At 34.0% G+C, this 16,365-nt stretch overlaps 1 protein-coding gene across 2 annotated transcripts in view; it reads right to left on the bottom strand.

The window, feature by feature from the left end:
- Positions 1-16,365, bottom strand: part of PPP2R5A (protein phosphatase 2 regulatory subunit B'alpha) — a 41,025-nt gene that overhangs the window by 6,279 nt on the left and 18,381 nt on the right. For both annotated transcript variants that reach the window (XM_045536464.1, XM_045536465.1), the window contains exons 2-6: positions 9,873-10,069; positions 7,244-7,345; positions 5,742-5,834; positions 2,188-2,318; positions 299-358 (exon numbers count right to left, since the gene is read on the bottom strand). In XM_045536464.1, the coding sequence (XP_045392420.1) occupies positions 299-358; positions 2,188-2,318; positions 5,742-5,834; positions 7,244-7,345; positions 9,873-10,069 (583 nt within the window). The remainder of the gene's footprint in view (positions 1-298; positions 359-2,187; positions 2,319-5,741; positions 5,835-7,243; positions 7,346-9,872; positions 10,070-16,365) is intronic.

Genomic DNA, 16,365 nt, shown 5'->3' with positions numbered 1-16,365 from the left:
CATCTCTTCCCAATCAGATCCTATAAATTTCTGTGGCAGCCTGCAAGATCAGGCATAAAACATGCCACAGCTTCAAAAGCAAGAAGCTGGTCTTGAAATAGGTATCTTATAGGGCAATACTTTTATTATGCTGACCCCTAGAAACCTATAATAAGAATTCAGTTGAGAAACTATGTCTTATGATTTGTTTTTAAACTCTAAAATATGAAGTAATTTCTCCAGCCTCAGCTAAGATCTTAATACATATAACATTCAAAGTTACTTAATTCTTAAAAAGAACAAAAAAAACCTGACCTACCTTCCTAATATTTCAAGGAGTTCAGCAACACCATTGAAATGTTCTGTTTCATATATAAACCTGAATTTAAAATAAAGATAGATGTAATAAAAACAAAACATCAGAAAACTAAGAAAAAGGAAAGTGAAGAAATCAAAGAGCAGCTGTAAGAAACACACAAGCATGCTTTGGGTTTTCTTTGTAAGCTATTTTGCCCCAAGTCAGTTAATTCATAGGAATCTTACAAAGGAAGGTCTAATTTCCTATTAAGTCACATATGCCGCCTTCACTAAAAGTTGCCATATGTGAAGAAAACAGAACATCACTTCACCTGGAATGTTTTGTTTTTATTTAGAGTCAGGGTTTCACTCTGTCACCAAGGCTGGAGTGCAGTGGCACAATCATAGCTCACTGCAGCCTCAAACTCCTGGGCTCAACTGAGGTGATCCTCCCACCTCAGCCTCCCTAGGAGGAGGGACTACATGCATGTACCACCAAGCCTGGCTATGTTTTAAAATTTTTTCCTTTTTTTTTTACAGACAGTCTTGCTTTGTCGCCCAGACTAGTCTTGAATTCCTGGCCTCAAGCAACCCTCCCACTTCTGCTTCCCAAAGTGCTGAAATTACAGGCAGGAGCCACCATGACTGGCCCATTTATTTACTTAATTTTTAAGATGGGTTTTCTCAAAGAACTGCTTTTCAAAACAGGAAACCTCTACTCTACTCACAGGACAATCCAAGAGAAAAGGACTGATAGGTAATAAAGCCACTTTTATTGAGAAGTTCTCTAAGCCTCAAACTATATAGGCTGTTCAGCTTTCCAAGATTAGGATCACCTTTAAAGCAGAGGGACATAAATGATTACAGAAGGAGGCAGGTATCATACATGGCTGAAGTGGATTTAGGAGATGACGGAACAGGATGCTCTCTCTAGAGGAGGCAGCTATTACTCATCTGTAATTGCTGCAATGTGGGAGTGCTAGCCCAATTTTGCCAGATCTTCAATTAATTAAAACAAACAAACGAAACCTTAAATGTAGGCATTAATGTAAAATACCCTGATTTGAAGCAACTACTTAACAGCTTAACATTTATAAAGCACAGTCGGCCCTCTGTATCTGTAGGTTCTATCTTCATGGATTCAACCAACCACAGATAACAAAAAACAATATAACTATTTACATAGTATTAGGTATTATAAGTAATCTAAAGATAATTTAAAGTATACGGGAGGTTATGTGGAGGTTATATGCAAATACTATGCCATTTTATTTATATAAGAGACTTGAGTACCTATGGATTTTGGTATCAGCAGGGGTCCTGAAACCAATCCCCCAGAGACCAGTCAAATGGTAGGCCCCATATAAATTTAATTAGCTTTGTCAGAAAAGCAAATGAAAGTACTTCCAAGAACTATTGTTTTAAATAGTGTTTATAAACAAAAATTTTAAACAAAAAACTCAAAGAAATAGATAACTAGCTAAATTCTCTTCTCAATAAATCTTAAACATGAATAACATTGGTATTACCTATTAAACGTTGCCCTAAGCCTTTTTGTTTACAACAAGGGGCCTGACAAGGGGCCCGTTTGTCTTTCTGTGGCAAAAGTATCTTGCTCTTGCTCTGTAAACCTAACTTGTCCTTCCCTCAATCAACTTTGTTGCACGCTTGCATTAAAAAAAAAAAAAGGTGGCCTCATTACTACTGTCGTTTAGATTAAGGTTACTAGTTTCTAAGAAGTTAGATCCAATCAAATGGTAGCTACAGAATAGACTAAAGATGACTCAAATACTATCAGCTAAATTTGCAGATTTCAGATATTAAAAATTAACCTAAAAAGAATTTGAATAAAAAGAAAATATTTAGGGGGAAAAAAGTAAAGTGCTATATACAAATAAATGACTAAATTACCTGAGAAAAATGTTGTTAATTTGTTTTCTGATGAATGCTCTTAATCCAAGAAATTTTCCATAAATTCGGTGTAGAACAGTCTTCAGGAAGTCACGTTCTCTGGGATCTTCACTATCAAAAAGCTCCAGGAGCTTTAAAAGAAATCTGAGAAATTACTTTTAAAAAATAATCGAGCTAAAACTTTACTTTATTCTTAAGATTATCCGTGAAATCTTTAAAACATTTTTAGAAATTTTGCCTTACCAGATTGATTTTATTCTTGCTAAATAATGAAGCTAAAGAAAAGCTTAGGGAATATTTCTTTTCACTTATTTTAAAATATGACACTCACAATAAATAGAAACACTTCAAAAAGTGGATTTTTTCTCTGCCTTGCCAATGATTTTAAAATTCTTTCCTACTCTCGACTACTGAACATAGCTCACAATCTTAAAATATTAACATTTGAGGGATTTTTAATGTTTTTTGCGAGTCAAAGTTACATACAAAATCGTAAAAGACTGCAAATTATCAGATAAATGAAGCTTAAAAAAATCCATGTGTAAATGTATATTTCTAGTTTACTAGAAAGATTTATATAAACTAAGACTTCTTTTGATGATTTTACAATAAAAAAAATTCAAGACGGTCACCATACCAACAGCTCAAAAATTAATATTCAGTTATTAGGATAAAATGTCAGACATACTGACACAGAGTGGAAATCATACATGAAATAACACTGAAATAAAAGATGAGGCCATAGATTTTTATATAAAATCAGCTTAACAAATGGCTGAAAACTTTTAAACCAGCTCACATAGGCCCAATCAGCACTCTTCTACAGCTCTACACAACTCTTCAACAAAGCCTTAGCGACCTTAGAAAAAGCTCAGATTTCCATTTTAAAATGGTAAAGACACTTACTTTCTTCTGTCAAAAAAAGTAATACTGTATTTTAAATGAAACATTGGATTTTCTTAGGGAAAAATGTAAAATTTCTCTTTATAGACTATAAATATCTAAGAAGTTGTCAAGGAATTTTATGTTCTGAACTTTGGTATTGATCATTACACTAAAGATGGCAAGCTGTGAACCTCATCAGCAGTTCTTACTCCGTTTTGTTTTGAATTATATATAGTTGCTTACATGTTCATCTCAAACCAGAGTGGATCACTTAAGTCACATTTACATACCCTTAAAACAAGTGACTTGCTTAGAGTCTACATTATTTGTTAGCTGGATTGTTAAGGCACTGCATGAGGCTCCAGCAAGAAAAAAATCTATGGAGTATGAGAACTTGTGTTACTATATCTAATAAATTCAGTTCAAGTTATTCCAATTAAAAATGGCTACCCTACTCAAGACATTCAAATTCAAATTTCTGATGATGGGTTCACTTGGAAGACATGCTTTCAGATTAATAAAAGGGGTCCTTAATTGTTAAGGTCATCATGTCTAATTCAAGAACAAATATAATTTAGTGCAAGTTGATTTTCAGAGGAAAATATTAGAGAGCAGTTGTTAGCTAAGTTTCTAATCTATTTTCAAATACTATAATCTAAATAAATAATCTATTTAGAAATATACTATTCACATAATGAAACATATACAAAACTATTAATCAGGAAACTATGTTTCTTATTCTGCCTCTGATACTAATATCTAAATGCTTTTAAGGGTAACTCATAACCTCTGAGCCTATGTTTATTCATCGATCAAATGAGGAAGGTTGAAACCAATTATTCTTTTTTTAACTGAATGTACTATCATGGTCAGAGAGCCTAGTTCAAATCCTCTTTGTGCAGAGAAGTGATCTATAAAATTGAACGTGGTCTAGCTCTTTATATAAAAGCTCAGAAGGACGGTGCCCAGCACATAAAAAGCACTCAGTAAATCTTAGTTTCCTTTTTTCTCCTGAAATTCCCTGACCTGAACATAAATTAGAACTGTGCAATTGTTTTCTTCTCTTGAAATAATGAACATCCAAATTTAACAATTTTTTCTCCTGTTCTAATTCTTAAAACTTACCACCTACCAACTCATTTCAAAATACAAAAGCTGAGAATTCTCATACATACTATTTATTAAAGCAACACCCTAAGAATACCTCAGAGAAGTGATCTGTAAAAGAACAGCCATATAAACTGCTAAAAACAAATTATCGGGTGTTGGCTTCTCAGATAATTCGGGCATTTCCAAGGGGAAGGTAGAAAATGGGTTCTACTCTACCAGTTTTCTTCTTGCGTCCCTGAAACCCACAGAATAATACAGCAGCCTAAATACCTCAAACTCCAAACTGAGGAAGCACTAAGGCCAACTGTTGTTCCCCTCGACTTACTATTGTCTTAAATACAAATTAATATGGCATTACTAGAGTTCCCTAATATAATCCTATATCCCATATAAGAACTACAGAAGGAAATAAATATGCATCCATTTGCAATGACCAAAATAACATAACTCCATCTGATTTTTACTCATGACTAAAATGTACATTTTACTGTTAATACACATCTAATATTTATAGTTTAAGAAAAGCTATTTGAATGGCTGAAGGGAATATTTTGGGCTGACAATGTTCTTCATTTCTCAATACTTCACAGCAACTAGTCAGAATACTTTATGTGAGGTTGGTAGTAGTTACAAATGACCAAAAATGAGCTCTAAACATGTAGAACTCACATCTGTAGGATCTTTATCCTATGGGACACACAAAGGTGGTCTGAAGGGTAGGAAAGGTCCTTTAATGATTTTAATCCTGGCCTCAGCATCAAATTCCTAATGAGGCCTTACATACTGATAAGTATTTCAAAAAAGAAAATGGACCTAGAAAGTTTTGGTCTACTTTACAATTTTATTTAGGGCCATCCAATTCCATATAGTTAAAAAGAGGCCTCTAAGTTGTTGAAAATATTTTGAAAATAAAAATTAAAATGAACACATTCTTAGAAATTGTGAATATGTAGGTTCCAAAAGTAACAGCTAACAGCCAGTTTATAAAAAGAAAGAAGGTATCACATATGTTTAACTCTACCTCCTTTTCTTCTTACTGATGCCATTTTATCTGTGGTTTAGGAATTGGGTGGATAGGATGCCTGAGGTGGGAAGAGGAAAGGAAAAGGGAATGGCAATCGATACTTAATGACAGGAAAGAAGCCTAAAGCCCAAATTCCTCACAATAATTCCATTTCCTTTTTCTCCCCCTCTGTCATTTCAAAGTCATAATCCTTAAAATATATAAAGTTCAAAGACTAAAAAATTTAAAACAAAAGTTCTGCCCTTAGACTGAATGGTCCTATCAAATTTTCTCAGATACTACAGAAAGGCTTGCTTTTCTGGTCTTAGAATTTAAGATTAGATAGATAATTTGATAGACTTTATTAGAAGTTCACCCTTGATAAAAATACTCTTATATTCTCAGAGCTACTTCACTTTTATCCTAATTGGCAAGAATATTAAGTGCTGTCAAATTGAAATAAACCATTTAAGTTTTGAAAGATTATTTTAATCACAAGTTAATAAATCACTGCTAAGATGAATATAAGAAAATCTAAGACATGAGAGTTCCTTACCTGTTGTACAAATTTCTGATCAATGTATCGCTTTGCAATGCTAGGCTGGAAATCAGGGCTCTCCAAAAATCTCAAGAAGAATTCATACACCAACTATAAGAGAAAGTCAAATAAAAGCTAAGGTGATACCTATAAAATACTACCCTAAGTCATCACTTCCTATAAAAATCACACCTCCCTTACCGACTTAGTAGGGAGATTTCAGATATCATTATAAAATGTAATGAACTGGCAATAGTTTTTTAAAATAGGGGATTTTAAAAACTATATATTCACAATTTAGTTTCCTAAAGCTGGTAAACTGTGAGATATATTTATTGCTTTACATTACTTGTTGAAAAATGTTAAATTACAGGAGCTAGAAAATAATGACAATGCCTTTAAAATATTTAATTCAGACTATTTTATAATCCATACTCATCAGGAACAATAATGTTCCTTCCCCAGTGGACTACTAACCTGCCTCAATTTAATCTCTAGAGTTCCTTAAATACAGGGTCAGAAACCTCTAGATAAGAGGAGCAGTGTATCAATAACAATTTTTAAAAAGAAATGAAAACCTTCAAGTCTTTCTATAAAACTACACTGGGAAAACTAATTAAATCAAAACCACCATCCTGTCCACACTTGGGAAATAATGAACCAAATTATTTAAGTCCAGTGCTAGGGAAGAAATGTCTGTGCATCACAGCAAATAAACTAGAAGTCAGAGTAGGCCTTCGACTTAACAAGTGCCAGGCATCCTCAAAGTAGTAGCAAATGTTCACTTGCTACCACAAATCAGAATTAAAAGTAATGTCTAGTTCAATTTGTCACCATCACACCTACTTTCAAAAAGAAAGGCGAATACAAAAATACAACTAAAGGTTTTTTTTTTGTAACCTAATAAGCCTAACAGCTATAAAAGGCAGAAATTTAGCCCCCAAAGTACCTTAATTTATTAGCTATTAAGCAATACTATATTAATTTAGCACCCTTAAAATGAAAGAGGATTCAATCCCAAAGTAAAAATAAGTCAATCAGTAAACATTTAGGCAGCCAGTAAGGTCAGATGTAGAAGAGAGAATAAAAGAAGAGTACTACATTAAATTCACAGACTTTATGGCACAAGCAGCATTACCAGATCTGGGCCCTATTATTCACCAAATGACAACAAATTTTTACTACTATGAGTTCAATAACATCTTAAGGCTAACAACAGTTTTGGGATCTGAGTAAATACAGTTTTGTTTGATGCACCTTTGCCAAACTATGCAAAAGAAGCAATGCTTATCTGGTCTAACATTACCTTTTTGTGTTATAACAAAAAAAACCAGAAGTTGCTATCAATTAAATTTTCATTCATGGATAATTTTCTGATCAACCAACAATAGATAATTTTGCTCTAGGGTACACACATACAAAAAGATAACAAAATTGATCAAGTATCTAAAAGAGAGAACCATGATTTGTCCAGAATATCATAAATATAAAAACTGTCAATACATAATTATGTTCCATACTTGTATGTGAGGCCAAGAGGCCTCAAGCGTGGGTTCATCCTCTTCTGGATCAAAATCTGGGTTATCACTTGGAGGAAGAGTACGGAAGATGTTAGCACTGATCTGTAAATAAAAATAAATTTAAATTTATGTTCTGTGTTGTGTAATTGAATTCAACAATGCAAAATGAATATTTTAAAGATCACTTCATTGATAACAAATGTTAAACTGTGGCTGTCAGCTTAGTTCAAAACCTATAAACCTCTTCAAGACACAAAGGTAGGTGTTTTTGTTTCTCTCTTTGCTCTATCCAATAACTTTGACCTCCTCGGACCCCAAGCTACTGAAGAATACAGATTACCTCTGAATTTCTCTTCCTTAAATTACAAATTGTTCTTTCCAAGTTCCGTTTATAAAGAAAGTAGGGGAAGAAAGTAAAGGGGAGAGGAGAAGGAATTTGGGGGGGTGGGGAGAGCAAAGTTACTAACTCTACCCATCTCTAACTTGATTCATCTTTCCTCCCATATTCTAACCTGGCCATATTCCATTCTCATACATACACAACACACTAAGGGAGAAGAGGGAGCAGGTAGATGCCTTCACTGTTATTATAGGCAGTTTATAATAGCCCTTGATGATTTAATTGACTGTTATTTCATCTACTCTTGAGACTTTTTTTTAAAAAACAATCTCTCTGAAATTAGGATGTGCTTTGAAGAGTCTTCATTTTAGATTCAATGAAATATAGTATTTATAATTTCAGCCTTCACGTTACTTTAGTACCAAGATAACTATATATCCTTTTTCTTTAGGGAAGAAGAGATTATGGTCCCAACCCACAATGCTTTTAAGAATGATGAACAGTCTGACAGACCAAATAGTTCAGTAAACATTTAAGGCCAAACTGCTAAGGGGTTGATCATTTGAGATAAACTATTTGGGGGGTAGAGGATGAGACAAGGGATGTTTGATGATGGTGTAAGCAAATTTCCAACTATTCTTATGAAGTGGCCATCTTTGATAGGCAAATAGCTGCTAATAATCAATTACTATAACCGTAAGACTTAATAAGTACTAACCTAGAATTTGATCAGCCAGAACTCAATGCCAGTACTTGAGGGCAAAGCCAATAAACAGTCTGATGGACATCAATTTCACAAATAGCAGAAAGTCATAGACAGAACTTGAAAAAAGAAATATCTCCCACAAGAAGGCATAATCTGTCCTTAAGATTATACTTATTATTGTCAGTAGCAAAAGTTAATCTTGTGGCCACCAGTAAAATTAACTATATAACAAATATTCAGAAGAGCTTTAAAGGACTAAGTAGGTGAGATGGCTTAAGTCTTCTCTGGAAATTAAATTAAGTGCCCAGAAGTTTAAAAACAACAGCAAGAAAACACACACACCTTTTACTTGGGCAAAGAAATTAAATCCCAGAATTTATTAATATATAGCAAATTACAGAAATTATTTGAGTACTTTCAATATCTGTCAACAACTTTATAAAGATTAAAAATATCTTCCCTAAGATTTTCAAAATTCCTAAATACAAACCATTTGAATCAGTAACAGTGGGAAATACTGATTTTTCCCCCTGAACCTTTTTATAATGGTATAACAAAATAGTAAGTCCATCAATATTTAATATTTATATTCCCAAACTATCACTTCCCTTTTACTATCTGGGTGAGTTTAAGAAGCCAATTTCATTTTGATCAATGTTGTCTCCACAGCTAATCTTTAAAAATTTTTAAGGCTTCTAGTTGCTTTAAAAAAAAAAAAAAAATCAATCAAAATTTCCTAATTCCTTTTGACAGGTCTTCTACTACGATGTGATGAAAGAAAACCCAACTAGTATATTAGAGCCAAATTTATCTTTCCCACTACGCATTTGATTCTTCTTTCAGAATATATATTAAGCAAGGGCAGGGGAAATGAAGACAACTGTAGGTTATATTGGCTATTAGTTTCTATACCACCGTGTAAGTTTAAACTATGTACTTAGAAACTCTCTAATTATCCCAACTCAATTTTTGTATTTTGTTAGTATGCAATAAAATACAAAATCACAAATACTAAATAAATTTCTATTTGACGGATAATAAAGTTAAATTACTAATAAATAGCTAATATCCTAAACAACTCCAATAAAGTTAGCAGTAATTAACTTTTCACATCAGATATTCCAAACATTTATTTATATTACTTCTTAAAGATTCTGAGTCTCAATAAAAGCGTTATACCTGACTCCCTTACCCACTGCTTAAACATGGATGGAGATCTCTAGTTTTTCACTGGTCTTCTCTTCACCCTTTGGAAGTTCTCAGTGTCTGTTCACCTCCATGACATTAATTATCTGTCAATCTGTACAATCTTGAGCCTGCCTCTTTCCCTTAAGCTCTAGATGTGCACTATTCAATATGGGAGCCACCAGCCATTGTGGTTACTGAATTCCCAAACTCTTATGAGCAATGACAGCATCAGTGGAATGGATGGATAATCTTTCAAATGAACTATTTTTAAAAACATTCTTTATGTGTATTAATTATTGTACATTTATTAAAAATCAGTCTCATTAATTCATAATTATACCTCAGATCTTATCTGATTTTATATAAATCTGAGGAACATAAGTCTAGAGGCTTACCATTTTTACTATATCAGAATACGCTGATTCAACAATTACACCACGATTAGTTGAAACATACTCAACCAGTTCATTTAGTGTTGCTCTTTTAATTTCTTTGCTCTTCAAGTCTGAAACAGAGTCCATGAAATCAAACAGTATACAACACTGCTGCAACTTCTGACAGAAAAGCTCTTGTTGTTCATTTGAAGTGGCATCTATAAAAAACAAAAAAACAAAAAACTTAGACATAACCTACTCAGAAGTTACCTTTATATACTCATTTTTTAAAAGCTATTCACATACATGAAACGTCTTTCAGAAATTCAGTGAGAAATTTACCCATCTAATCCCATCATTCAGGGATTTATACTGGACTCTTCCCTCTCTCTCATTACCCACCATCAATTTTTATTTTTTAAGAGATGGGGTCTTGCTATGTAGCCCAAGCTAGACTTGAATACCTGGGCTCAAAAAATCCTCCTGCCTCAGCTTCCCAAATAGTTGAGCTACAGGTGCACACCACCACACCCAGCTATCATTAAATGCTATTGATTGTTTAACACATCTAGAATCTATCCTTGTCATTCCCACTGCCATTTTAGACCCTCATCATCCCTTGTCTATGCTAAAGCAATGACATCCTAAGTGCTCATCCTCCAAACTAGTTCAAAAGCTAAAATCTTGCTAAAATGTGAATCAGTATGATCATGCTTCCTACTTTTCAGTGACCTTCCAATAATTAGAAAATGAAGTTCAAACTCCTCTGGACTGTATAAAAAATGTAGCTGCTTACTGTCGAGTCATCAACACTTTCCCCCATGTCTCTTTACTTTGGTTAAATCATATTCCATGTGGTTCCCTGAAGATTGTACACTGTTTCCTCTGTCTGGAATGCCCTTCTTCCCACGTTCCCACCCTGGGAACACTATCTACTTAACAAAGTTTCAGCATAAGTCCCTTCTCAGAAGCTTTCCCTATGGCACTGAAGCTAAACTGGTTGGGTAATCCATGTTTACCCAAATGTATCTTAGGTGCATATCTCTATTATAGTATTTACTGTGCTACCCGGCAATTATATTTTACATAGCTAACACCCCCATACTATGAGACCCTTAAATGCAGGAACCAAGTGATATTTATCTAGTTATCTCTCTCTCTCTCCTTCTTTCTCTCTTTCTAGTATCTAGCACAATGCCTAGCACATGACAGGTACTCAAAATGTTTATTGTTTTACCTTCTACTTATAAAAATATGGGCACATTGTATTTATTTGATTCTAACAAATTTTTTGTTTCCAACATTAAAAAACCCCATGAAACTTCAATTCTGAGCTTTCAAATCTATAAATGACCTTCAATTAGCTCAATTACTTAAGTTTACTTAACTTGTCAGATTAGACTTTTAAAATCACATATTGGCCGGGTGTGGTGGCTCATGCCTGTAATCTTAGCACTCTGGGAGGCCAAGGCGGGAGGATCACTTGAGGTCAGGAGTTCGAGACCAGCCTGAGCAAGAGTGAGACCCCGTCTCTACTAAAAATAGAAAGAAATGATCTGGACAACTAAAAATATATATAGAAAAATATTAACCAGGCATGGTGGCACATGCCTGGAGTCCCAGCTACTTGGGAGGCTGAGGCAGGAGGATCACTTGAGCCCAGGAGTTTGAGGTTGCTGTGAGCTAGGCTGATGCCATGGCACTCTAGCCCGGGCAACACAGTGAGACTCTGTCTCAAAAAAATAAAATAAAATAAAATGACATATTTCAACACTGATATTTAGCTCATGATATACAAACTACTCCTCTATTAAAAACCAGTAGCTACTTTATATAAAGATATATGTAGAAATCTTCATAAAGATGATAACCTAATCAAGATTGCCTATACTTTTTAATTTTTCTGAGGTAGGAAGCCAGTTAAATTTCTTTGCAACCATATTCAAGTTTCTGTTCTTAACTAGTTCCCTGCCCAATTACTCTGAGCAAAACCAGGCAATCAATAAACCTCAACTCTTAATTCTTTTGTTCACTCATACATATTAATGGAAAATAAAGGACCAACAGACATCCAAAGAAAGCCTGCAACAGGAAAGAAATAAACAGAAAAAATGACTCCAAACAAAAGGACAATTTAGCATATCACTGTGAAAATTCATATGTCCAGAAGGACTAAAAGCTTTCAGATTAAAAAAAAAAAGTCACTCACACAAGAACCAGAGGTAGATATCCATCAGATTTCTTAAGAGCAGGAGTCATGCCAGAAGATAATAGGGCTATACCATTAAAATTCTAATGCCAATCTAGAACTCTGTAACTGGCCAACTATCAATTAAGGATAAAGGTTCAGTAAGGGCATTTTCAGACATGCAAATACTTGAAAAACTTAACCACCTTCACCACCTTTCTTAGGAATTACCTGATGCAGCAATAAAGGAGAAAGAGAAAGGCATGGATTCCAGGAATGGGGAAATCAATTCAGAAAAGCAGTAAGGGTCTAGAGAACCGGGTCGGATCGGAGGAGGAAAGAGGGCCCCAGGAGAGTGATCTCCAGGGAGGATCAACAGGATATCTATCCTATTGCATGGAGATGTGGGGGAAACAGGATGTTAAAGGTACAGGAAAAGAACACGAGACACCTAGACACTCTAGGAAACTTTTTTAAAAAAGGAAATGTCATCACATTATGTGGCTCTGAAGCCTGTATAATCACACAACATATACCTTGTTCAGTGGCATTCAACTTTTAGAATTAACTTACAAATTACAGAAAACTTAATTATGATTACAGAAATTAAATGTTAACCTTGAAAATGTAAAAGTAAAGATGACAAAAGCTGAAGGTGAAAGGAGAGCAGGAGAAACTGGGGGGCACTGCCTTTCTAACCTCACATCCCATTCCTCCCTCACTTCTAGCCCATGCTTCACTCATACTGATACTTAAAAGTTCTCTGAACAGCCTGTTTGCAGACTGGAATGCACTTTGTCGTCGTTATTCTTCATTCTTTTCAGAAGCAAATAAAGACAGTGTCCATCCAAACACTAACCAATGAGAAAATCTTTAGACAGACAAAGGGTTTCAAATATAAACTCTCATTCTCAACCACACAGGGATGTTAGTTCACCCTTAATAGAGACTAAGGCCAGTTTTCCAAGAAGCATGTTCATGATGAATTTTCAATGTCTGAGTCTATTCCTCTGCCTTACAAACTCAGATACTGTTAAAAACCCATATAAAATACAAACATAAATTAGCCAAGCTCCATAAGACACTAATAAATACCAATTTATTAATTTAGGATGAGATATTATCCCCCCCATGTACTGTATTAGAATATTCTAGTGATGTATGGCTGTAGATAGAACTACTGGGCAAACCAAATCATAATCAGAATGATGCCTGGTGGTATTAATTTTCTATGCTTAGTAATAAAGTATCCCAAAATTCAGTGACTTAAAACAATAATTATTCTATCTCTCAGTTTCTTTGGGTCAGGGATGCAGACAGGACAGCCTGGACAGCTTACCTCTGCTCCATGATGTCTAAGACCTCAGCTAGAAAACCGGAAAGCTATGGGCTGGAATCCTGTGAAGGCTAAATCACTTATATGTCTAGCAGCTGACTGTGGCTTTTGGCTGAAGGACTGACTGGGGCTAGTACCAGAACCCCCATATAAGACCTCTCCATGTGGTCGGAGCTTCCTCATAATATGGTGACTGTGTTCCAAGGGCAACACAGGGACTGAGAGGTCTACGAAAAACAAGCAAGATGTTTATGAGGAAAAGTATAAAACTTTCATGTCATATATGAAAGACATAACTAAGTGGAGAGAGACTATATTCATGGATGAGAAGAATCAATGCTTTCCCCAATAAGTCTATACAAGAAATGCAATTTTGATCAAATTCTCAACAGGGTATTTTAGTGGAACCATTAGAGTGGTTTTTAAAAATTCATCTGGAAAAATAAAGAGCTAAGAATGGCCAAGATGATTTTTAAAAAGATGAAGAATCATCTTACCACATTTAGTAACTAAAGCCACATGGTGTTGTGCAGAAATAGACCAATTGAGAAAAATAAATAAATAAGGCACTTAGAAACATGCCAGTGCACATGTACAGAAGGTTAACATGTAACAAAGTGGTGTTTTTTGTTTTTTTTTTTTTAAAACAAAGGTCAGTAGGAAATTTTAAAAATTCAATAAATTATACTGGCCACTCATGAGAAAAATAAAATTAGATCCTCCCCTCACATACAAAAATTAATTCCAAGAGAACTAAAAAACTAAATGTGAACAGGAAAACTGTAAAGCATTTAGAATTTTATAACCAACAAAGAATTGGTATACAAAATGTACAGAATATACAAAAGAATACCTATAAATCATTAAGAAAAAAACAAAATCTATAGGCAAAAAGGTCAAATGAAACATAAATGACCAATAAGCCTATGAAAAGATATTCAACCACACTGGTAAGCAGAAAAATGTAATTATAAATTTATATACAAAATGTCACACATCATTTCATACCCATTGGACAAGAATGACAAGAAATGTGGGGAAAGACTTCTTCCTACAGACTAGCCCTCCCACCATAAACTACTAAAAATTGGACAAAATATATGAAATAATTATTTTCAGATGTTGGAAAACAGGCAGTACAGGACTGTGATCATGGAGAGAAGGGAAACAGAATGAACCTCACAACTGCACCAGCTCTCTATCTGGTAGCACTTTCCAGATACAGAAAGCACAGGGAAGAGAAGCCCCAAAGAGCAAGCAGCCTTACTGAGCAAAATAAACACAGACCAGAGCTCAGGGCTACTGAGGTGGCTAGAATTTGCATAGGAAAGTACTAAAGAGAAAGGAACTGCACAGAGAAGGAATAACGCTAGCCTAATGCATCTATGAAGATTAACAAACTCCAAGAAGGATAAAGTAAACAAAATCTACAAAGAGACACACCATAGTAAAAATGATGAAAATCAAAGACAAGGAGAAAATCTTGAAAGCAGCAAGAAAAAAACATCTAGTTACTTACAAGGGCTACAATTAACAGTTGACTTCTTAGCCAAAACAAATGAGGCCAGAAAACAGTGGAGTAACATATTCAAAGTGCTCAAAGAAAGAAAACTCTGCCAATCAAAAATCCTACATCCAACAAAGCTATCTTTCAAAGATGAAGGCAAAATAAAGACATTCCCAGATATACAAAAACTGAGGAAATTTATTGCTAGCTAGCCTGCCTTACAAGAAACACTAAAGGAATTCCTTCAGGCTAAAAGCCTGTGACAACAGATGACAAATCAAATCAAAATAAAAAAGCCAAAGAGCACCAGTAAAGGCAATTATGTAATTAAAAATACATTATAAATGCATATTTTTTCTTTCTTCTCTTAACTGATTTTAAAAGCCATTTGATAAAATAGTATGTATATAATATATTGTTGGGTTGTTATCATATAGAAATGTAACATATTTGCTAATAATAGCACAAAGGAGGTGGTAGGAGCAAAGCTGTACCATGATAAAGAAATAACTACTGATAGTGAAATAATAATTATAACAATGTATTGCTGATGTTGTAACAGTTAATAAATATTACTACATAACAATAATATCACAAAAAGGGGAGAAAAGAAATAGACATACATAGGAATAATGATTCTATATCTGATTGAAACTAAGCTAGTATAAATCTGAAGTTGATTCTAATAAGATTTATATGATAAGCCCAAAGGCAACCACTAAAAAACTCAAACATATGTTGTGAAAAAAATCATCATATTTAAATGCTGTATTAGAAAACATTCACTTATTACTAAAGGAAGAATACAAAACAGACACAAGGTACAGTGAAAACAAGAAATAAAACAGCAGACATAAATCCAGCTATATCAACAACAGTATTAAATGTGAATGGATTAAATAAGCCAATCAAAAGGCAGAGCTTGTCAGACTGGATTTTTAAAAGGATGATCTAACTCTACGCTATCTCCAGAAGATACAAATTAGATTAAAAGATACAAATAGATTATAAGTAAAAGGATGCAAAATGATATATCATGCAAAGAATCACAAGAAAGCTAGAGTGGCTATACTAACATCAGACAAAAGAATGTTAATAGAGATGAAGAAGGGCATTTAAAAATGATAGAAGAGTCAACCTATCATGAAGATATAACAATTATAAACATATTTGTACCTACTGATAAGTAACACAATACATGAAGCAAAAACCTACAATAATGAAGGAAAAAATAGAAAATTCAACAATAATATTAGTTGGAGACTTCAATACCCCACTTTCAATAATGCACAGAATAATGAGGCAGAAGATCAACAAAGACTAAACAAACACACTATAAACCATTTAGACTTAACAGGCTACAGAATACTAGAGAATTATATGCACTACAGAATTCCACACAATGATAGGAGAATATATTCTTAAGTGCACATGGAACACTCTCCAGGACAGAACATACGTCATAAAACAAACCTCAAAAAAT

Source organism: Lemur catta, chromosome 23 (genome assembly GCF_020740605.2).
Source record: "Lemur catta isolate mLemCat1 chromosome 23, mLemCat1.pri, whole genome shotgun sequence".
NCBI lineage: Eukaryota > Metazoa > Chordata > Mammalia > Primates > Lemuridae > Lemur > Lemur catta.
Note: the sequence above shows the minus strand (reverse complement) of the source record. Positions and strands in the feature narration are given on the sequence as shown.